Raw genomic sequence first — 24546 nt, 5'->3', positions numbered from 1 at the left:
TCATACACATGCGGGCAGGATCGGTACCAAGGCAGCAGGCAGAAGAATAGTCAAGACAAGCTGGGGTCGGTGGCAGGTAGCAAACAGAGGGTAGTCAGAGTCAAGCCAGGTAACAGGTATCAGGTAACAAGTAAGGTATAGCAGGAGGGTCTCTCTGGAACGCTGTAGACCGGAAAGCAGGGAAGCAAGGTGACAGGTCCCTTTAAATAGCCTCTTTGGCACCAAGATCCGTCATACTACGCGTCCGCACACACCCGCACACGCGCGCATACTTGTGCGCGATCGTGCTTACATTATCATTACCGCGCACCCGCCTGCGCCCATTAGTGCCCTCACGCACACGCGTGCACCCATCAGTGTTAGCTCGCACCCGCGTGCGCCCAACAGCGTTAGCATGCACCCGTGTGCACCCGACAGCGTAAGTGCACCAGTGTGCCCCGGTTGGCTCTTCTTCTGGGGATTCTGTCGGTAAGATTTCTGGGAACAGCCGGGCGATCAGAACCTCCTTCTTGACACGTGGGAACAAAACGATGTGTGGGTGGACTGCTGAATACCCAGGCATGTCTTATGGAAACTGTTTTGAATCCCCAATAATTCTGAATCGAGGCTGCCCAAACGTGGCAAAAATTAAGTAGATGAGCCCCTACTTGCTCCGCCTGGACAGGCCCTATATCAAAAATATTTCGTAGCTTCTCGACCACCAGAAGATGTTGACTTTGAAGGTTTCTGACCATAAGGCTGGTTTCTCCCCCAATTTTTCCTAAATTCGTGACCCGGCCTATAGCGACGTGCATCCCTAGCATGCTCTGGAACTTGTCTGGATTGAACTCTCTTCTGGCCTAAAAGACAGCGATCCTGGAGTAAGAACCCCCGACTTACCCCCAGTAGCACGTGTGATGCCTGAATCGAGTTCATTCCCAAAGAGAGAAGCACCCTCAAAAGGAATCTTACACCATGCCTGTTTAGAGGCAGGATCCGCCACCCAAGGGCACAGCCAAAAGGCCCATTTAGCTGTAACAGAAAAAAGCATGACACGTGCTACCAGGCGAATAATATCCAGGAAGGCTTCACCCAGAAACGCAGATGCCATCTTCAGTTCATATATCGAAGAATTCTTGACAGCTTCCTCAGAAATACTTCCCAAAGTCGCACCCACATCATCTGTCCAACATTCCATAGCTTTGGATAATGCCGCTAAAGCCAATGCTGGCTTACAGGCCATCCCTGCCATAATATAGATACATATTAATCAGTATCGATTTTTCTCTCTAGACCATCCTTGAAAGAAACAATGTCTTCTAGAGGGAGCGTGACATGTCTCACCAGCCTCGTTAGGGCCGCAACAATGAGGGGAGCAGACTCCAGATGTTTGACCTCTTCACCTTAAAATGGGTACATTTTTGCCACTTTAGAGATAAGTGAGTTTTTCCTCTCAACCTTACTCCACTCATCTGAGATAATTTCACCCAGTTCACCCAAAAAGGTAAAATTTGAGCGTTCTTTCTTAAGATGCTTAAAGTACTTCCTCTGTTTAGAGAGTGCCTCTACCGGCTGCTCCCACCTCAGTGCATCCTTCACTGCTCTGCCCAGATGAGGAACCAGGGAGAAATCAAATCCTGTACCGGAGTCATCCACATCCGCTTCACTGTCAGAAGATCCACTGAAGTAACAACTGTCACGGGAGGGTCCCGGAACTTCAAGGTCCTCTACTTCTGCTGCTGAAGCTGGTACAGAGAGAGGAATAACAGTGCGAGTAGAATTGGATTTATTTAAGGATTCTTGAATGACCTTCCTGACCAAGGCCTCCACTTGCTGGTCTTTAGCACCTCTTTCCTTCACAGCCCGGGAATAACATAGCTCGCAGAAAGATTTATCCTCTGGCACTTTAGCTCTACATCCCCAACAGGACCTTCCTTCCGAGGCGACCAGAATGGCGGTGAGAATAGTGTCGAGATCCAGACCTTGTTCTATCAGAGTGGTGTCTGGAAGAGGACTTAGGATGTCTAGAACTTGATTTCGAGTGGTCACGCCGTGACCCAGACTGAACATTATCTTTGCATGCTGATGAACGAAGATCGGGTACAGAAGGGCTGAAATAAATAATAAGGGAGAAACAATCTAATGTTATCCTATATACCCTACCAACCCCAACAAACAGGCAGAAGGAACAACAAAATTCCATCCTACTTGCAGCGCAAGGGCTGGCCACAAGGGGGCGATGAAACATCCATGGCTACAGATTCAGGTAGGCTGCAACAACATATTAGAAAATGTAAATAAATAAATTAAATTGAATTTAAACTAAATCCATAGTTTAATATATTAGCAATCAATAAATTAATAGATTTAGAGCCAATGACTGCCAAAATACAGCAAGGAAAATAGACATCAAGCCCCTTACCTCAGTGATCAAAGATAGCAGATAACTGCAATCACTGAATGAAGCAGCCAAGCCCACCTGAATCTGATCGGTTTCCACGGCGCTCGTGCGCATGCGCGATCGCCGTCATCTCGTCCGCACTGCACAGGCGCAAACAAAGCCTCGATTTCACTCAAGACCATGCGGCTGCGCAGTACACACAGTGAGCGCCGAACTGGAACGCAGATGCGCTCCAGCCGCCTCCCCCGCAATATACAGCATAGACAATCGACAAAACAAACACAGGCTGCCATACATTACCACTCCAGCACGCTAACCATCCGACCTGGTTCCAATCCACAGGCACATCACTGGGGATCACAGAAAAGAGGGAGGCCTCCCGCTAATAGCTAGGACGAATGGCCATACTGCCGCTTGCCAGCCAATGGCTGGATAGTAAGCTCTTCATGGCAATGCACTTAATCCCCGTGTCCACCCTGCTAATAGCTGGGATGCTGGACTCCAGACACCAGAAATTCTTCATTGTGTGCGAACAGAAAACAGGAACCAGAACCGGATTCACGACTCCTTCAGATAAGAACTACCCGTTGTTCCTTAAGGAGGACAAAAAAAGGAACATGGTCTCTGATTAGGAGCAACGATTTATGGGAGTGGGGTCCTATGAGGTATGAGAGGCAGGATTAACCCATACGTAGGCTGCCATGGAGTCTGTCAGGAAAATGATTTTAACTTGTAAACACCCAGTGTAAAAAATAGGCCTTATCCTTAAAGTGTAAGTTCATCTTTACAGAAAAATCTGTAAGGTAAACTTACACCAATCTTAACAACCTACACCCTATCTCCTTGCTGCCCTTTTCCTCTAAACTCCTTAAATGTCCGGTTTATAACCAACTGAGTGACCACCTCATTAAAAACAACCTTCTTGATCCCCTTCAATCTGAATTTCGCCCTCAACACTCCACAGAAACTTCTCTTTTAAAACTCACAAATGACATACTAAGTGAAAAAACCAACGGACACTATTCTGTACTCCTACTTCTGGACCTTTCAGCTGCCTTTGACAAGGTTGACCACCCTCTCCTCCTCAAAAAACTTTACTCCCTTGGTCTCTTCACTGGCTCTCATCCTACCTATCTCAACTCACCTTCAGTGTCACTTAAAATTCTACTTCCTCTTCTCCTCTTCCCTTCTCCGTCAGGGTCCCCCAAGGTTCTGTTCTTGGACCTCTTTTATTTTCAATCTACACCTCTTCCCTGGGTCAGCTAATAGCCTCTCACAGCTTTCAATAAAATGTCTGCACTGATGACACACAAATCTTTCTCTCCACCCCTCAACTCACTCCATCAGTCTCCTCACGCATCACTAACTTACTAACAGACATATCTGTATGGATGTCACAACACTTCCTCAAACTCAACTTGCCCAAAACCGAGCTTATAATATTTCCTCCCCCACGTGCCTCTTCCCCTGACTTCTCTGTCAAGAACAATGATTCAACCATCCACCCATCCCCATATATTAGCATGCTAGGTGTTATCATGGACTCTGAACTCTCCTTTTGTCCCCACATCCAATCACTTTCCAAAGCTTGCCGCCTCAACCTCCGCAACATCTCTAAATGACGTCCCTTTCTAACCAATGAAACCACAAAGCTCCTGATTCACTCCCTGATTATCTCTCGCCTTGACGACTGTAACTCCCTCCTCATTGGCTTACCTTTAAATAGACTATCCCCCCTTCAATCCATCATGAATGCTGCTGCCAGACTCAGCCACCTTACAAACCGCATAGTGTCTGCTACCCCTCTCTGCCAATCCCTCCATTAGCTGCCACTTGCCCAACAAATTCAATTCAAAATACTAACAATAAGTTACAAAGCCATCCACAACTCTGCCCCCAGCTACATCACTAGCCTAGTCTCAAAATATCAACCTAATCGCCCTCTTCATTCCTCCCAAGACCTCCTGCTCTCTAGCTCCCTCATCACCCCCCTCCCATATCCACCTCCAGGACTTCTTCCGAGCCTTGCCCATCCTCTGGAATTCCCTACCCCAATCTGTCAGACTGTCTCCAAATTTATCCACTTTTAGGCGATCCTTGGAAACTTTCCTCTTCAGAGAAGCCTATCCTGCCTCCATCTAACAACTGCACTATTTTCTCCATTAGCTCACCCCTCACAGCTATTACCCTTTTGTATAACTTGACCCTCCCTCCTAGATTGTAAGCTCTAATGAGCAGTGCTCTCTGATTCCCCCTGTATTGAATTGTATTGTAATTGTACTGTCTGCCCTAATGTTGTAAAGTGCTGCGTAAACTGTCAGCACCATATAAATCCTGTATAATAATAATAATAATAATAATAATTCTAAGCCCCAGTATGTCTACGTCGGGAAATCCCCTCAGCTTTACGTCCAAAATGTACTTCGTCAGGAGGGACGTTTCAGAGCATTCTAATTGGTCAGCGCCGTCACATGGGGGGCACCGACCAATCAGCAGCTGCATAGCCCATCCTGTCATCTGGAAAGAAGACATGTGGATGCCGAGGGGTTGTCTAAGCCCCGGACCCCTGGAGTGGATATACAGGGGCTCAGACCATTCGATTGAGGTGGTCCAGGTCAGCGGGACGGGGGGTGGGCGAGGAGGGGGTCCTGTGTTAAGTTCTCCTTACAGATTTTTCAGTAAAAAAAAAAATTGCATTTTAGGAACCGCTGCACAAATACCACGTGTCATAAAAAAATTGCAATGATCGCAATTTTATTCCCTAGGGCAGTGATGGCAAACCTTGGCACCCCAGATGTTTTGGAACTACATTTCCCATGATGCTCACCTACACTGCAGAGTACATGAGCATCATGGGAAATGTAGTTCCAAAACACCCAGAGTGCAAAGGTTCGCAATCACTGCTCTAGAGTCTCTGCTAAAGAAAAAAAAAAAAAAAAGTATAACGTTTGGGAGTAATTAGTAATTTACTAGCAAAAAAAAAAATCTGATTCAAACTTATGAACAAAAAGTGTCAGAAAAAGCCTGGACCTGATCCACCTGGTTTCGCCCCCTGACAGTATTCAGTGATAAGGACAGTATGCAAAAAAAAGGGTCACATTCAATGTTCTCCTCCACACCTGCAGCCTCTCCTCCTATACGCAGCACAGGGAGGGGGCGGAGCCAAGCATTCCATGTGGACACCGCCTCTCTCAACACCCGGACACTCCCCTCCCGCCTCCCCCGGACATACAGGCGCGTCATGTGACGTCACCTCCGCCTTCCTGGTCCTCCACGCGAGCTTCTTCCGGGAGGAGGAGGAGGAGGGAGATCGGTGGAGGAGGAAGCGGCGGGCGGAGGGTCGGTATGCTCGGTGTAGTCAGTGTACAGTTTGGATTCTCTTCGTGTAGAGAGTGATTTGATGAATGATAATACGAGGTGTGATTATATCATGTGTGCAGGCTCCAGGATGTGGCTGCTTGAACTGTATGAATGATTGAAGCCATGGTGGGCAGAATCAGATTGGTGCAGAGGGTCTCATTCACTGACATCACTGTCATCACTGTCATGGGGTAGTGTGTACAAGGTTCTGCGTATGCCAAGCTCTGCGCATGGCGCTCTCCATACGTTGCGCTGACACGCCCTCCTCTGAGTCGCCTATATAGCGCTGCAACCAACAACGCTCTATGGGGTTGTTCACACCACAAGGACTTCGTGCACACGCTGGGCGTCAGCAGTGGCGCTTTTAAGGGTGTTTGGCGCTGTTTTAAAAAAAATCTTCATCTAAATGTTAGTGCTGGTTCACACAGGGGTGGCATCAAAGTTGTCCGACTGAAGCTGCCACATATATTTAGGGCTGAAACAACTAATCGATTAATCGACAACTAATTGATTATGAAATTAATTGATTACTATTTTCATAATCGATTAATCAGCCAGTAACATAATGGGGTTAAAAATAAACTAAAATGAGCCCTTTATAGTACAAAAATCACTACTGTAAATATTACTTTCACTGTTCTACAGTAAAAAAATGAACCCCTTCCAGTAGTGATTATTTGCTTTTTTGTACTATAAAGGGCTAATTTTAGTTTTTTTTAACCCCATTATGTTACTAAACATTCTGGTCTGGTTCACATCTATATGTTTATTGGTGCTTTTTGCAGAAACGCACTACAGTTCATTTACATTGTTTCCTATGGGACACGTTCATATCTGTGCTTTTTTCAGCCACTGTATATTTGGAAAGGGTCAGGGACTTTTAATGCAAAGCGGTGCTTTTTTGATTCAATATACTTCAATGGAGAAGCTGCAGAAAATTGCAGTAAAATCACTTGCGCAAAAATCAAAACGCACTGCAGAAACAGATAAAATGCAAAAACTGCATAGGTGTGCACCGAGCCTTATGCTGGCCACACGGATCAATTTTCAGGTGAGAATATTCAGATGCAAAATCTTTGTACATTCGCTGAATGAAAGAATGTTGTTTGAAGTTTTCACTTCATTTCTGAGCAAAAAAACACATACACTGTCTGAAAATTCCTTTGACCAAAAAGTTTTCTATTATTTCCAAAATTTTCCCTTCACTGTGGGTGAAAATGAACGTCAATTTGACCCACTTGTATTTTTTAAGGTTATTAATCGAAACGATAATCGGCCAACTAATCGAGTATGAAAATAATTGTTAGTTGCAGCCCTACATATATTGTGACTTGCAAAATTCCCTCTGTAGAGAAGGCAATGCAAGCTGCTCTGAAGTCTCCCTCAAGTAATACAGAAACCTTGAGTTGCTCCTATTAGAACGGTTCCATTGCACTGCCCCTGTGTGAACTGCTACTTAGTCTATGTGTCCACACACCCACATACATACATACGTGTTTAGAGGCAGAAAATAACCCATTACTTCAGGAGAGGAGCAATTGGTCAGAGAAAAACAGGTGCATGTAACTGAGGCTGGGTGCACACGTGGGTGTTTTGAGTCGCGGGCAGAATTCTGCCTGTGATTTCAAAATGCTCAGGTGTGAATGACAAATCGCACATTTAAAAAATGTGATGTGGTTCTCCCATGATTGTCCTGCGATCACACTGCAATTGCAGCAAAATGTATTGCGTGAAGCATGTTGCCCAAAAGAAGCACGAGAACTGTTTTTTTTTTTTGGGTGACAAAATTCACGCGATGTGGTTTGCCACGATTGCAGCGCAATTTAGCTCACAAGAACCGCACCATGTTTTTAGGTGCTGTTCTCTATATAATAAACATTTTATAAAATTTTTCATTCAAAAAAAAGATAAGTGAGAAAGTAAACCATTATCTATATACTTGCATCCTTACTACTCTATCTTAGGTCTTTTCCCCATTTATATAGGTCAGTGATGGCGAACCTTGGCACGCCAGATGTTTTGGAACTACATTTCTCATGATGCTCAACTACACTGCAGAGTGCATGAGCATCATGGGAAATGTAGTTCCAAAACATCTGGGGTGCCAAGGTTTGCCATCACTGATAAAGGTCAACGTCTATACGATATATAAATCCAGCCCAGCCACACCCACCCATACAAGACAAAACAAAAGGGAGGGGAAGGTTTAAAGTGAGAAAACGGGAAAAGATCCTCTCTTCCAGATGAAGGGTCTACATTCCTTCCCAAATTTAAGTGCTATTGTGTGTCTATTATGAGTGTATTATTGTATGTGTTTATCCATGTGTACTTCATATAGGGGGTGGTTAAGGGGGAAAAAAAAAAGTGAGCATACGGGAAGGGTCCTCTTTCCCAAATAAAGGATCTACATTCCCTTCCTAATGTACATGCTAACATGTATCTATTTTAGGTGGCATTCTAATGAAAGGAACTTAAAATGTGCATTGTGTGATTTGTCATTCACATCTGGGCGTTTTGAAAGGCAAAATCTGTCCGCAATGCCAAACACCCAGGTGTGAATGCAGCCTAAACTAAACGCTAGGTGTGTTTAGTACTTGAACTTTTATTTCAATGCCCAGAATAAATGAATATTCTGGCCAATGAAATGAATGCATTCACGGGGTATTTTTTATGTTGCTTTTTATGCTTCTCTTTTCCTGCCAGGAGAATGTGTTCAAAAGAGCTGGGCAAACACTGAGTGTGCTTGAGACCTAAAACTCGCACAAGCTGTGCGTTGTGAAGGGGTGGGATTTAATAGAAGAGTTCCGCCCACCCCTTTTAAAAAATTAAGTCAGCAACTACACATACTGTAGCTGCTGACTTTTAACATTAGAACACTTACCTGTCCTGGAGTCCAACAATGTCAGCACCGCAGCCTATGTTTACATTGGTTGGTCGGGTGCTGCCGCCATTGCTGGTAAGGGAACCTGGCAGTGTAGCCTTTCGGCTTCGCGGCTAGGTCTCTACTGTGTGAAACTGGCCCGGCAGAAGGGGAGGAAGGAGTAGGGGCACTGTGCTCTTTCACTGGCCCAGTAAAAGAGGAGGAGGAGGAGGAGGAGGAGGGGGGGGGGGGGGGGCTGAGCTGAGCTGCTGACATAATTCTCCATGGCACAGTCTGCCTCAGCTCCCCCTGAAAGGTGTCAGATGTGGCATCGGGGGGAAGAATCAGATAAGCAGAAGTTCCACTTTTGCGCTTTAAGTACAGTACATCGCATTGTTCACCTTTTTTGTTTTTTTAGTCATTTTATTGAAATGTCACAAAATATTTCATTCAACTTTTTGCTCGGTAGCGAGTCACGACATGCTATAGGGCAGTGATGTTCAGCAGAATTATGCTGGGTAAAAAAAAAAAAGCAGACGCACTGCACACATATGTATAGTGTGAACAGGGCAGCAGATTTATTTGGCCGTCAAGTACTGCCTTTCCTCCAGACTAAGTTCTGCTGTACTGGGGGATTTCAGGGGGCTGATAAGTCATTTCAGATACCCAATCCCTTTACGACCACACAACACGTGTGCTGCAAGAAAAGGGTGGACTTTAACGCTCACATGCGACACATAAGTCACTTGGTGGATGATGATTATGTGCTGAGTGTGCTTACTGTGTGCTCTCAGCACATAGACCCAGCTTTCAAATGCAGCTCTAGTTGTGGACAAAAGATGGTTAGCTGGTTGGACCAGCTTTTGATCATGTGACCCTGGTCATATGATTGATCTTTCCTGACTCCCTCAGGTGTTCAGGACTGTTTAACCAACACAATACCGTAGGACAGTGGTGGCGAACCTTGGCACCCCAGATGTTTTGGAACTACATCTCCCGTGATGCTCAACTACACTGCAGAGTGCATGAGCATCATGGGAAATGTAGTTCCAAACATCTGGGGTGCCAAGGTTTGCCATCACTGCTGTAGGATGTCCTTTTGGTTGCAGTGGTTATACCGGGATGATGCCTGCAGCTGCCGTCGTCATCCCAGTATGAAAATTTGCAGCTGGTGATTGCCTCTAAGTCAGAAGTGATTAAATTGGCTGAATAGCCACTCAATCACTTCTGCAGGTGGCAGAAGATGCCCCTCCCGTCCGCCGCCTTTCTCCAGTTCTGCCGTCCAGAACAATGCGACCTGTGGCAATGGCACTACGCAGAGAGGGAGGAACTGATGTCCCTCCCTCTCTGTGATGCCTTTTGCCTCTTTGTTTTCCTGCCCATTAATACAAAAAAAAATGTAAGCGACAAAGTAAAATAAAGTTTTGGATAAAAAAATGTAATGCGAACACACACGCAAGTCCCGCACACATATGTAAACGGTGATCGCACCACATTTGTGAGGTATTGTTGCAAAGTTCAGAGTGAGGGCAATAATTGTAGCCCCAGACCTATATATCTCTAAACTGATAACCTATAAAGGCGTTTAAAGCGTTGCCTATGGAGAATTTTAAGTACTATAGTTTGATGCCATTCCATGGGCGGACACATTTTAAAGCATGACATGTTGGGTATTGTCATTTTGTATATTTTAGCAAGACAAAAAAAATGGGTATTTTATATTGTGTGCAATAAAATTCATTAGTGTATTTTTTCCCAAAAATTACGCCTGAAAAACTGCTGCGCAAATACCGTGTGACATAAAAATTTGCAACACCCATCATTTTATTCGGTAGGGCTTCTGGTGTGTGTGTGTGTATGTGTGTGTATATATATATATTTGTTTGTGTTCGGGGGTTTCAAGTAATTTTCTAGCAAAAAAGTAGATAATTTTTTTTTTTTTTTTTACAATTGGTCCTGTAGGTGAGTGGTTAAAGGAATTCTGGGAAGGGGTTAAAAAAGACTTCCACTTCATGCAAAAAAATAAATATAGCTGTATTGTAAAAATGTGCAGTTGTTAGTTTTTGCATTGGAGGCTGCAAATCATTGCAACCACAATCACTGGATCATAGGTGCAGTGCTTAGTCTTCTGCAGACTATTCGTCTAGCCACAGGTCCATATAGAGGTACAAACATTTAGCTGTAGAGCTTGAGAAAGTGACGTCCTATCACTTTTGCTCCACTGAGAACTACGGTCTTTCCACTACAATGGCAGATGGGACTTCTGTGAATGAAGCTGTATAAGTGATGCCGTGCACAGCTTTGCCAACTTCAAACATGACAGGAAGTGTCTTCTCCTGGTGGCGGGGGAGAGCATTTCTCGTCAGAAGATGGTGATTATCGCTAGTGGCTATAGCAGCCGCTTGTGATAATCGGAAGTGAATCCAGCAGGCTGGTTGTACCCAAGTTGATCAATCAATTGATCAACTTATTAGGTTCTACCTGCCCATTAACCATTTGAATCTCCTGCTGAACCAACCGAGAGTAGAATTGTGTATGGCTGGCCTTAGGCATTTCATACATGATTAATTTTTTTGTTCGATCAGCAGGTTAAAGGAAAGAAAAAAATAAGCGGATTTCCCCCATCCAGTGTGGATAGGGGAATCCTTCCTGCTGAGCTATGGTATTCTACCAGTGGGGAGCCTTTCAATGTCAAGGTTGGCTATAGCTGGTGGCACTGATCATTCAGGGACAACCCAACAGGCTGGTTGTACACAAGTCGATCGGATTGAATTTCAATCCATGTATGGCTGGCTTTAGTGACTTTTTGTGCACTGTTACAGTTAAACTTTGGTCTAGTGTTTACTGGTTACAGCACTACAGGGTAAATAAATGTTATTGTGAGAGCACGCCAAGAGCTGACCGCTAAGACTGTAGCTAACTATTCATATATTTTAGTATTCGTTTGACTCCAAAAAACCAAGCTAGAAGTTGCGTCCCCAGAGTCTGTGTATTGTGGTTTATCTGTCACTTCCTCATTAAACATCATAATCATGTATAACTACAGCAAGTTATTTTAACTTTGGGTAAGGAAGTGAAGAATTGTTAAAATCTTGGTACTCTTTACTTGTTTGGCTGTGTTTATACTTTTACTTTGGAGTAGATTTACCGTATATACTCGAGTATAGGCCGACCCGAATATAAGCCGAGGCCCCCAATTTACCCCCAAAAAAACTGGCAAACTTATTGACTCGTGTATAAGCCGAGGGTAAGACATGCCTGTCCATCCCTGTGTGTGTGTCCGTCCATCCCTGTGTGTCCGTCCATCCCTGTGTGTCCGTCCATCCATCCCTGTGTGTGTGTGTGTCTCCATCCATCCATCCATCCATCCCTGTGTGTGTGTGTCTCCATCCATCCATCCATCCCTGTGTGTGTGTGTCTCCATCCATCCATCCATCCCTGTGTGTGTGTGTGTGTGTGTGTGTGTGTGTGTGTGTGTGTGTGTGTGTGTCCAGCCTACCTGTGTCCCGAGCCTTTGTCCCGAGCCTCCGTCCCGTGCCGAGCCTCCTTGCCTCCGTGCCTCGCCGCCGTGCCTTGCCTCCGTCCCGTCCCGTGCCGTGCCTTGCCTTGCCTCCGTCCCGTGCCCTCTTCGTTCGTCGGCGCCTCGGCGGCCATTGTAAAATTCAAAAGCTGCGCCGCCGCCTTCGCCTGTGATAGGCGGAACACTGAATTTCCCAGCAGCCTGTGTTCCGCCTATCACGTACATCGTATCATCCTCGTCCGTAGTACGAGGATGATACGATGTCCGTGATAGGCGGAACACAGGCTGCTGGGAAATTCAGTGTTCCGCCTATCACAGGCGAAGGCGGAGCCGGAGGCGCGGCTTTTGAACTATAGAATGGCCGCTGTCTGTCTGCTCGACACGCTGATCGAGCGGGCAGACAGCGATGACTCGAGTATAAGCCGAGGGGGGCACTTTCAGCCTCAAAAAAGAGGCTGAAAATCTCGGCTTATACTCGAGTATATACGGTACTAAAGGCAAATAGGCCATTCATTTTGCAAGGGAATTTTTCCTTAGCTTTGCAAATGTGGTGAAAATGCACTTTGCAAAGAAGAATACCCAATCACAAACAATATGATGCACATCAGCAGAGCTTCTCCACACTAAAGACCGGTACACGCTACAGTTTTTTCTTCTTCGTGCAACCGCGAAAAAAAAAACTGACTGCTCTGGTCAGGAGCTGCTGTACCAACCATGCAAGGTTAGTTCAGTGATCTTTCCTCCTGCTGAGCTGTTGTGTTCTGACAGGGAGATGCCAACACTGAACACTCTGATATCTGCGCTCTCTACCATTTGCTGAGAGTGATCCAGCTTGGACCTCCAACAGACGTACACACGAGCCAAATGTCAGCCCTTCTTCCGCCACTCTTCACGGGCCTCCCGTCCTACCGGGAGACCGAGACATGTTTCGGCACTTCTGCCAGCTGGAGTAAAGCCCCATACACACTATCAGATTTTCTGCTGATTTGTGTCTTCAGATTTACCAAAACCATATAGTGCAATGGCCTGCCTGATTGCATACAAATTGAAACTCCTAAGGTTTGACCTCAAATTATATAGTTTTGGAAAATCTGAAGACAAAAATCGGCAGAAAATCTGATGGTGTGTATGGGGCTTAAAACTGGAAGGAAGCCAGAAATGGCTTCATTCCAGTCTCCTTTGTGTAAACACGGAAACTGCAACACTTCGGATTTAAGAAATTACAGATTCAGAATCGCCGTTTTTGATGATCTTAATACTTTGAAGAGCACAGGAGATATTTGGGGTCATTTAGACCCCAGATTCCTCCATAAAGTGTACCTGTCACCGCCTATTATTGTCACAAGGGATGTTTATATTCCTTATGTCAGCAATAAAAGTGATCATGTTTTTTTTTTTTTTTTTTTTTTTTAAAGTGACAATGTAAAAAATGAAAAATAAGGGGGGAAAAAATATATATTTTAAAGTGCCCCTATCCCTGTGACCTCGCGCAGCAAAGAAAACACACACGTAAGTCACACCCGCATATGTAAACAATGTTCAAATCACACGTGAGATCACCACGTTCGCCAGAGTGAGAGCAATAACTCTAGCATTATACCTCCCCTGTAACCTGGTAACCGTTCTTTTTTTTAAAGCGCTGCTTATGGAGATTTTTAGGCAACGTTAATTTGTGCGCAAATTCAAAGCATGACATGTTGGGTATCTGCAAAAAAATTGGGCTAACTTACTGTTTATTTTTTTTAATTCATGAAAGTGTCTGCCCCCCCCCCCCAAAAAAACAATTGCGTTTGAAAGACCGCTGCACAAATACAGCGTGACATGAAATATTGCAACGGTATCCATTTTATTCTCGTATATATAAAATTTGGGGGTTCTAAGTAATTTTGTAGCAAAAAAATAAAGATTTTAACTTGCAAGCAACAAATGTCAGAAATAGGCTTAGTCATGAAAGGGTTAAATTGTGCCTTTTTGCGAAATTATGAAAATTGAGCAGAAGCAAAAGTGTAAATATCAAAATTTCTTAAAAAATCTGAAGGTTTTAATTTTTTACTTTTAACTTTAAAAATTTGTGAAAGACCCCCAAAACCATATATTTTCTGAAAGCATATGACCTCTAGAATAAAAAGGTGCTACTGATATTTTTTTTTTTTAAATACCCCGCGGTATTTGCGCAAAAATTGATCGAACCAATATATTGGCAAAACCTACACTAAACCCATTATCAAATAAAAACACAGCTAATTTTACAAAATTCCTGCTAAATCCCTACTAAATATAAAGGCTTAACCTGTATGGAGTTAATAAATGACAAATATTTGTAAATTTTACATTGCGCCTTTTTGCAAAATGGTGAAAATCAAACGTACCCAAAAATTTCTTTAAAAATCTGGAGGTTTTCATATTTCACAGAATTTGAAAAGACCCCTCAAACTAAATTTTCTAAAAGCACATTGATCTGTAAAATAAAAAAAAAGTGCTACATATTTTTTTGGCACTGCAATAATTGCGCAAATGTTCATCATATTGCTATTTTCACAAAAAATACACTAGAATAATTAATATTGCTCATTAACACAACATAACTTACAAAATTCCTGCTAAATTGCTACAAAAGCCTTGTTCACATGTGGCATACTAAAGTGTACACCCATGGGGGGCCGTGTTTACCCACACAGGGATGCACAGGTGATCCCATTTGTGGCAACGGCTGCACAGGCATAGCTGCTGTTCCCAATCTGAGATCCATGTGGGTACATGACCCTGAACACAGACAGTGTGACCTCATAGACATGCATGCGGACCAACATGGATGTAAAATTGGGAGCAACGGCTCTGTTCGTGCAGGTGCTACATCCCAAATGACATCAATGGCATGGCCTGCACAGAGATGCACGGAGAACCTGTTCATCCCTGTAAAGATATGCTGTGTATGCCCTGTGTGAACAAGGCCTTCGGCCTCTTTCACACCAGCACACCGATTGGGTCTGCTTGTCCATTTTTCAGAAGGGCCCAATCGGACCACCCATTGTTCTCTATGGAGAGACTGATGTAAATGGACATGTGTCCGTTTACACCTGCCTGCATCTGATCCAGTCCGCTAAAACAAACAGATGGGGATTCCATTCCCCATCCATCTAGCAGATCGGATGGCATCTGATGGAAATGGACAGGTCGTCCGTTTCCATCCGACCGTCCCATAGAGACTAGCGAGTCATGTCCGCATCAGCGGAGCATACATGAACCTGTCATCTGTCTGCTCAGCGGGGATCAGCAGACTGATCCCCTGCTGAGTAGGTGGATCTACAATTTCAGGGTCCGCCTCATGTGAAAGGGCTCTTACTAGGAGTGGCCGGTCCTTTAGAGGCGTTGGACTCATTGTATGAGTTTTATTTTTATTTTTTTCAAGCCATATGATTAGAGCCTGAGGCTTTAATTGGCTTGAAAAAGGTTGGGCTCAGGTGCATAGCATTGCACCCCGAACCCACCCACTTGTGAGTTGGGACAATAGCAAATTAATATTCACTATCTCCTTCTCCTCCTGGCCAATTAGGACGGATCAGGTTGCCAGGGAGGAGAAGCTGAGGTAGCCATGGAGATGTGAGTGGACCTAGGGGGGGGGGTCTTACTATGTTTGTGTGTTTGTTTATTTATATTTTACAGTCATTACATTTTTCAGAGATCTCACGGACCCCTATATCTCTTTTACAGACAGAGAAAGGGACTGAAGATAGTCCCTTCTTTTTTTTTTCTGCAGCACTTTACTTGAATGAATGAGAATCTGTATCCATTCATTCAGAAAATGACAGTCTGATACATTGTAACACTCTTGGTTACAATATATCGGCTGCCAGTGGGCAAATAATAGAGATGTCTGCATGTGCCCTCTCTTCTACGGGGGGGGGGGGGGCTTAGTAAAAATGTTTACTAAAGCTATCCAAGCCCCAACTTCACCACCACCCACATCGGAGATCTGTGCAGGGAGAAGCTGCAGGCGGAGGGAAGGAGAGATGCTGCTTGGATCAGCGATGGATCGAGTTACAGGGCAGTTAGGGGGCGATCTGACTGGCGGGGGGACACATCTGGACTCCCCAAGCAGCACCTGAAGCTGGTGGGAGTGGAATAGGAGGGATGCTAGCTAATGATTGTGGCTGTGGGAAGCGGGTTTGCAGGGGAGGGGGTCAGATCGGGTGGAGGGGATATCAGTGCTGGGGGGTGAAGGGGAGAGGAGAGTGGGGGGGCAGTTTTAGATGGAAGGGTGCGGCAGGGGTGGAGAGGCAGGGAACAGGAAAGCGGCAGTGTGGGGTGGGGCCCGATCACATTAGGGGTAATATATCAGCTTCTTGTTATTGAAGTGACCATAAGCTTATAGGAGAGGGAGAAAGGAGGTCCGTACACCGTACTGACCTGGCCACCTGCAGGCACTTCTGTACATCCGTATGGCGTACAGACCTGGCAGTGAAAGGGTTAAAACAGAGGAACCACTTTTTGGTATAAAGCGCAGTCACCTACAGATACACAATCTGTTTCTGTCAAGATTGCTCACTCTCTCCCACTCTGCAGATATTTCTGTTGGCACAGCATTGGTCAATAGGAATGTGGGGTGCTTCTACCTAGCAGCATTGGGGTCGGCTGTTCAAATCATGAACCATGACACTACCTGCCTGGAGCTTGCTTGTTCACCCTGTGCCTGCGTCGATTTCCTCCCACACGCCAAAGAGTGTGTGGGAGGATTAATTAGACAGGTAGATTAATTGTCTCCTGTCTAAATTGGCCCTAGTACAGTATCTCACAAAAGTGAGTACACGCCTCACATTTTTGTAAATATTTTATTATATCTTTTCATGTCATACTAAAAAAATGTCACTTTGCTACAATGTAAGGTAGTGAGTGTACAGCTTGTATAACGGTGTAAATTTGCTGTCCCCTCAAAATAAGTGAAAATGTCCAAATTGGGCCCAATTAGCAATTTTCCTTTCCTGGTGTCATGTGAGTCGTTAGTGTTACAAGGTCTCAGGTGGGGTAAATTTGGGGTTCTCTCTCTCTCTTTTACTGGTCACTGGAAGTTCAGCATGACGCCTCATGGCAAAGAACTCTCTGAGGATCTGAAAAAAAGAATTGTGGCTCTACATAAAGATGGCCTAGGCCAGTGATGGCGAACCTTGGCACTCCAGATGTTTTGGAACTACAATTCCCAGGATACTCATCTACACTGCAGAGTGCATGAGCATCATGGGAAATGTAGTTCCAAAACATCTGGGGTGCCAAGGTTCGCCATCACTGGCCTAGGCTATAAGAAGATTGCCAAGACCCTGAAACTGAGCTGCATCATGGTGGTCAAGACCATACAGTGGTTTAACAGGACAGGTTCCACTCAGAAAAGGCCTCACTATGGTCGACCCAAAGGAGTTGAGTGAACATGCTCAACGTCATATCCTGAGGTTGTCTTTGGGAAATAGATGTATGAATGCTGCCAGCATTGCTGCAGAGGTTCGGGGGGGGTCAGCCTGTCAGTGCTCACACCATACGCTGCACACATGGCATCAAATTGCTCTGTATGGCTGTCGTCCCAGAAGGAAGCCTCTTCTAAAGATGATGCACAAGAAAGCCTGCAAACAGTTTGCTGAAGACAAGCTGGATTACTGGAACCATGTCCTGTGGTCTGATGAGACCAGGATAAAGCTATTTGGTTCAGATGGTGTCAAGCGTGTGTGGTGGCAACCAGGTGAGGAGTACATAGACAAGAGTTTCTTGCCTACAGTTAAGCATGGTGGAGGGAGTGTCATGGTCTGGGGGCTGCATGATTTCCTACTGGTGTCCTGTCGCATAGTGTCTGCTGTGTACTGCGCATGCGCAGTACACAGGACAACTACATTCTGAAAATAGCCGAAGATGAACGGCGCCTGCGTTGTGAGTCCAGGTTCTAGCCCCACCATCCAAGTGGACATAGAGTTAGAATAAAAAGAGCCGAACGCAGCGAGCGGCCCTCTAATATGTGCAGCCCTATGTCCACTTGGATGTTGGGGCTTGCACCTCGACTCACGGCGCAGGCGCCGTTCATCTTCTGAGATTTTCCAAATCTCCTTCTGCTCCGTACTGCACAAGTGCTGCGCCTGCGCAGTCCGGGGCGGACACTTTTAGATGGCCGGACTCTATATGTCAGAACACCGGCACTGGGGAGCTACAGTTCTTTGAGGGAACCATGAATGCCAACATGTACTGTGACATACTGAACCCAAGCATGATCCCCCCTACCTTCAGAGACTGGGCAGCAGCGCAGTATTCCAACATAACTCCAAAGACACCATGAAGCCGACCACTCCCTTGCTAAAGAAGCTGAGGGTAACGGCGATGGACTGGCCAAGCATGCCTCCAGACCTAAACCCTATTGAGCATCTGTGGGGCATCCTCAAGGTGGAGGATTGCACGGTCTCCAACATCCATCAGCTCCGTCATGGAAGAATGGAAGAGGATTCCAGTCGTAAAATGTGAAGCTCTAGTAAACTCCATGCTCAAGAGAGTTAAGGCAGTGTTGGAAAATAATGGTGGCCACACAAAATATTGACACTTTGGCCCAATTTGAACATTTTCCCTTCTGTTGCCTGTGGTTTAGACATTAAAGGGGTTATAAACCCTTGTGTTTTTTCACCTTAATGCATTAAGGTGAAAAAAACTTCTGGCAGCGACCAGCTCCCCCCCCCCCGTTTTACTTACGTGAGCCCTTTCATTCACTTGGCGGAGACACGCTCTCCCTCTCTGCATGGGGTCCTGGCTCTTGATTGGATAGATTGACATAAGCGGGAGCCAATTGCTGTGCTGCTATCAATCAAATCCAATGACGCGGGGGACCCCCTTGGGAGACCACTTCTCCTAGGGGGTTATCTGATAAGAGGAGGAGCCGCCGAGGGACCCCAAGACGTCAAGGATTGGTGCCACTCTGCAAAACGAGCTGCAAAGTGGAGGTAAGTATGACATGTTTCTTGTATAAAAAAATGAAGCTTTACAATCACTTTAATGGCTGTGTGTTGAGTTATTTTTAGGGTACAGCAAATTTATACTGTTATACAAGCTGTACACTCACTACTTTACATTGTAGAAAAGTGTAATTTCTTCAGTGTTGTCACATTAGAAGATATAATACAATATTTACAAAAATTTGAGAGGTGTACTTTTGTGAGATACTGTATGTATGAATGTGAGTTAAGGGCTTAGATTGTAAGCTCCTTGAGGGCAAGGATTGATGTAAATGTACAATATAGATGTGTAAAGCTCTAAGTGTCTGTTATAAATTAAATAAATGTGCACTACTGGAACATGGCAGAGCGTTGCCCGTTAGAGCAGTCCAGAATGTAGGCATAACTGCAGGAGCCTGGAGATTCATGCAGGTATGTGCATTTTCTGAACAGGCAGGACTTTAAATACAGAAGAGATATGCTATATCTATTCTGCATTAAAGTTATCTACCTGCCTGTCTGCACTGTGCACTGAACTCTGCGTGGCAGCTCAATGTAAGAGTTTCAGCAATGCCAAGCTGACTGAACTGCACAGGAGTGACAGCATCTCAGCTCGGTCAATAGAAACAACCATGGATCAATACCTGGAAGCTGCCAGACTAAAGATGTCAGCAGCCAGCAGATAGCTCCGGGGATCACAGCGCTGGAGAACAGGTGAGTATAGTTCAGTTTTTATACAGCGACAGTTGCTGTAAAAGCCTAGCGAATTCAACCTCATCAATATGATTTGCTGGAAGTCCGAAAACCAATTTTTATTTTTGGATGGTGTAAGAGTTGGGGCCAATTCACACTATATGCAGTGACATGGTAAGACATCTGTCACTGCTGGGACACACAGAAAATAATTATTTCCTATGTGTCCCATTCATATTACGCTAGTGCTAAAATACAGAAGTGCTGCATTTTATTGCAGTGCACCTGCTCAAATCGCACTGCCATGTCAGGTGTCATGCTGCCCGACATTGCAGTGAAAGAATTTTACGCTATACATTTTGTACACATCAAATAAAGATTGTATTAGAAAAAGGGGGGTGGGGAAACTGTACAGTGTTCTGAATTGTGCATCACACTGCCCCCCCAGCCAGCCGGCAACACAGTGCGGGTGGAGCGTTGAACTGCTCTGCGATTTAGCTGGGGGCCAGTGTGAATTGGCCCTTAGCCATTTTTTAGAACTCTATTTTATTTTCCTGCTTTTGTTTTAATTGCTGTCTGTCCCTGCTGACCCTTGTAACAGGGAAAGAAAGTGATGGAAAATCCATAATTTTACAGTAGTCACCAGCACAAGAGGTGCGAAGGAATCTCCCAATGGGGACATCTGCGCAGTGACGAGTGAATTTTCACTCATTTTAAAGAGATTTCACTTCCTGTTGTGTCTCTGGGATAGGAATTCTCTCTCTTGGTGAACAGTGGTCCTTGGTGAACCGTGGCATTCCTTGTTCTATCTATAACTGAAAAAATGGCTTTAGAGATAATAATTAAATGAATAAATTGAAAATAATAATTTTAAGTATTGACCCTGTTTTGTTTTTTTGTTTTTTCCAGCTTTCTTCTTTCAGAATGCCATTTCACTGAGACATGTTGGTCTTCGCTTACTTGGTTCTCCTGGGGCTCCTGGCTCTCTGGGTTGTGTTGGAGTTTTCTGCTTGCCATTCGAAGACCTCTACTACAAGCAGCGCATTAGGAAACCCGGCCTTCAAAACGTTTCAACATGATTTTTTCAGAGCTTATTTTCCGGCTTTGGCAGCGGACTGGTTACAAGGTCCCTATTTATATAAATTATACCAGCATTACCATTTCCTGGAAGGACAGATTGCCATAATTTATGTGTGTGGATTTGGTGCTACTGTGTTGTCGGGTTTGGTGAGTGGCCCCCTGACAGGACGACTGGGGCGTAGGAAATCAGTCATACTCTTCTGCCTTTTGCTGTCAGCATGCTACTTATGTAAGCTGTCCCAGGATTACTTTGTGCTTCTGACTAGTCGAGTCCTTGGTGGATTTTCCAGTGGCTTGCTATTTTCTTCTTTTGAATCCTGGTATGCTCATGAACATGCTGAACATCATGACTTCCCTGCAGAGTGGCTCCCTCACACCTTCTCACAAGTGGCTACCTGGAATGGAGGAATCTCTATTTTAGCAGGAATTACAGCAAATGTATGTGCAGAATGGCTTGGTCTGGGGCCGGCCTCACCCTCTGTGCTTGCAGTGCCCCTGTTAGGATTGGCCATCGTTCTGGTGTTCCGAGAGTGGGATGAGAACCACGGGCAGAGTGTCGGCTTTACCAGAGGCTGTGGTGATGGGCTGAGATGCCTTTTGAGGGACCGCAGAGTTGTGCTCTTAGGTGCCATTCAGGCATTATTTGAGAGCGTTGTTTATATCTTCATTTTCCTGTGGACTCCAGTGCTGGATCCCCATAACACACCACTTGGAATCGCCTTCTCTGGCTTCATGGCGGCCAGTGCAACTGGATCATCACTTTATCGTCTGGCTACATCAAAGAAATATCACTTACAGCCCATGCATATACTTTGCTTGTCTGTACTCATGGTTTTCTTCTCTCTTTTCATGCTTACCTTCTCCACAGGCCCAGGACAGGAGAGGCCAACGGAGTCCTTTCTTGCTTTCCTACTCATTGAACTCGCTTGTGGCCTCTATTTCCCAGCTATGAGCTTTCTGAGGCGTCGATTAATCCCAGAAAAAGAACAGACTGGAGTGTTGAATTGGTTTAGAGTGCCTTTGAACCTGCTTGCTGGACTGGGGCTTCTCGTACTCCATGACAGTGACTACCAGAGTGGAACTAGGAACATGTTCAGCTTGTGTGCTGTCACAATGCTGCTTGCACTTCTCAGCGTGGTTGGCCTGTTTTCAATGGTAAGAAATGACCCTGACCTACGTATGCCAAGTTCAGAAACTGAGCCCAGCGGACCTGAAATGTGAATATTCTGTGAACGACAGCAAAAGCGAAGCCAAGAAGGGGTCTAGAATTGTGGATCAGTGCATGGAAGGACATGTAAACAGAGGGAAATGTGATTACAATATTACTTTGCAAACAAAGCAGTGAATTCTTTTTGTACAGTTTTTATCATTCCAAATGGAAAATTTTGCTATCTGTCATATGCGTTAATGATTACACCCCAAGGGTATGGGGGAACATTTCTGGGCATCTGTAAACGGGAGATTTGGAATCAAATGGGTACTGCTTCTGAAACATAGACATTTGTTACATATTAAAAATCTGTGCTGAGAGCACTTCCTATAAAGTGTCAGATGCAGATGTATTCTGTGTGCACATGCGTGTGTGTGAGTATGTGTGTGTTGCCATCATAAAGTGTATGTTTAATACCATTAAAATAGAGGAGTAAAGGTTAAGCAGCTGTTGTGATGATGATGGCTTGTGTGATATCTTGTGTCCTTTTTATGAGTGAAGTTTTTTTCTTACTTGGACATCATGGGCAAATAAATCTGAAGGGAAAAAATGTTTAATACGTTTAGACTAAATTGTTTTTATTTAATGAAGAATATACATTTTGTTAAAGTAGTGATAAACTCCTATTCGCAATTTGTACCTACAGGTAAGCTTATTGAAAATCTTACCTGTAGGTACAGTGAATATTCCCTAAGTGTGTTGCACTTAGAGGATATTCACATTGGCTCCAGCTGATGATGTCACTGTGCATGTGCAGTGATGTTCTGCACCGTGCTGCTATGCTGACTTTCACGTGCATACACATGAATGAAGTCCTCAAATGGCAGAAGAGCATGAACCTGGAAGGAAGACTGAGTAAAGACAGGAGTGCCGGCAGGGGTGACAGCATTCCACTGGAGGGCTCGTTTTAAGGTAAGTCTGCCATAATGTATTAGTATGTGGTGCATATTATGGCATAATACTGCAGGGGCCATTCAGAAATTTTTTTTTTCCTTACACTATATTGACAAAAGTATTGGGATGCCTGCCTTTACACGCACATCAACATTAATGGCATCCCAGTCTTAGTCCGTAGTGTCCAAGATTGAGTTGGCCCACCCTTTCTTTGCAGCTATAACAGCTTGAGCTCCTCAGGGAAGGCCGTTCACAAGGTTTTAGAATGTTTGACCATTCTTCCAGAAGCACATTTGTGAGGTCAGGCGCTGATGTTGGACGAGAAGGCCTGGCTTGCAGTCTCTGCATTAATTCACCCAAAAGGTGTTCTTTCGGGTTGAGGTCAGGACTCTGTGCAGGCCAGTCAAGTTTCTTCACCCCAAACTCGCTCATCCATGCCTTTATGGACCTTGCTTTGTGCACTGGTCCAAATCATTTGTTGGAAGGGGGATTATTGGTGTGGGTTTTTTTTTTCTTCCAGGGGTTGGACTTGACCCCTTTGTTCCAGTGAAGGGAACTCTTAAGGCATCAGCATACCAAGACATTTTGGACAATTTCATGCTCCCAAATTTGTGGGAACAGTTTGGGGATGGCCCCTTCTTGTTTCAACATGACTGCGCACCAGTGCACAAACAAGGTCCATAAAGATATAGATGAGTGGGTTTGGGGTGGAGGAACCTGACTGGCCTGCACAGAATCCGGACCTCAACCCAATAGAACACCTTTGGGATGAATTTGAGCAGAGACTGCTAGCCAGGCTTTCTCGTCCACATCAGTGCCTGACCTCACAAATTACCTTCTAAAAGAATGGTCAAACATTCCCATAGACACACTCCTAAACCTTGTGGATAGTCTTCCCAGAAGAGTTGAAGCTGTTATAGTTGTAAAGGGTGGGCCAACTTAACCACTTTCAGACCGGACCATTTTGCTGGTAAATGACCAGAGGTCTTTTTACACTTTGGCACTGCGCTGCTTTAACTGGTAATTGCGCGGTCATGCAATGTTGTACCCAAACAAAATTTGCGTCCTTTTCTTCCCACAAATAGAGCTTTCTTTTGATGGTATTTGATTGCCTCTGCGATTTTTATTTTTTGCGATATAAACGTAAAAAGACCGCAAATTTTGAAAAAAAATGATATTTTCTACTTTTTGTTATTAGAAAAATCCAATAAACTCAATTTTAGTCATACATTTAGGCCAAAATGTATTCAGCCACATGTCTTTGGTAAAAAAAAAGTCAATAATTGTATATTTATTGGTTTGCGCAAAAGTTGTCACATCTACAAACTAAGGTACGTTTTCTGGAATTTACGCAGCTTTTAGTTTACGACTGCCTATCTCATTTCTTGAGGTGCTAAAATGGCAGGGCAGTACAAAACCCCCCCAAATGACCCCATTTTGGAAAGTAGACCCCCTAAGGAAATTGATAAGAGGCATGTTGAGCCCATTGAATATTTTATTTTTTTGCCTCAAGCGATTGAATAATGACAAAAAAAAAAATTTTTTTTTTTTTTACACAAAGTTGTCACTAAATGATATATTGCTCACACATGCTAT

General features: G+C 44.6%; 1 protein-coding gene across 4 annotated transcripts; it reads left to right on the top strand.

Annotated features, from left to right (window-relative positions):
• Positions 1-5594: 5594 nt before the first annotated feature.
• Positions 5595-22615, top strand: SLC61A1 (solute carrier family 61 member 1). Of its 4 annotated transcripts, none has more exons than XM_077483860.1 (2): positions 5595-5719; positions 20676-22615. In XM_077483860.1, exon 2 carries the CDS (start codon positions 20709-20711, stop codon positions 22065-22067), a length of 1359 nt encoding a protein of 452 aa, XP_077339986.1. In that variant the 5' UTR covers positions 5595-5719; positions 20676-20708; the 3' UTR covers positions 22068-22615. The 4 variants fall into 4 exon arrangements, with proteins under 4 accessions (XP_077339986.1, XP_077339988.1, XP_077339987.1 ...); XM_077483862.1 differs by having other exon boundaries at positions 5667-5723; XM_077483861.1 differs by having other exon boundaries at positions 5684-5732.
• Positions 22616-24546: the final 1931 nt, after the last annotated feature.

Source organism: Lithobates pipiens, unplaced genomic scaffold (assembly GCF_037356315.1).
Source record: "Lithobates pipiens isolate NorthernLeopardFrog02 unplaced genomic scaffold, aLitPip1_a1.2 Scaffold_16, whole genome shotgun sequence".
NCBI lineage: Eukaryota > Metazoa > Chordata > Amphibia > Anura > Ranidae > Lithobates > Lithobates pipiens.
The sequence above is the reverse complement of the archived record's forward strand: the minus strand, read 5'-3'. Positions and strand labels throughout refer to the sequence as shown.

Bases quoted from the DNA above. Each gene is read 5' to 3' on its own strand.
- SLC61A1 (XM_077483860.1), top strand. From the start codon at position 20,709: ATGTTGGTCTTCGCTTACTTGGTTCTCCTGGGGCTCCTGGCTCTCTGG.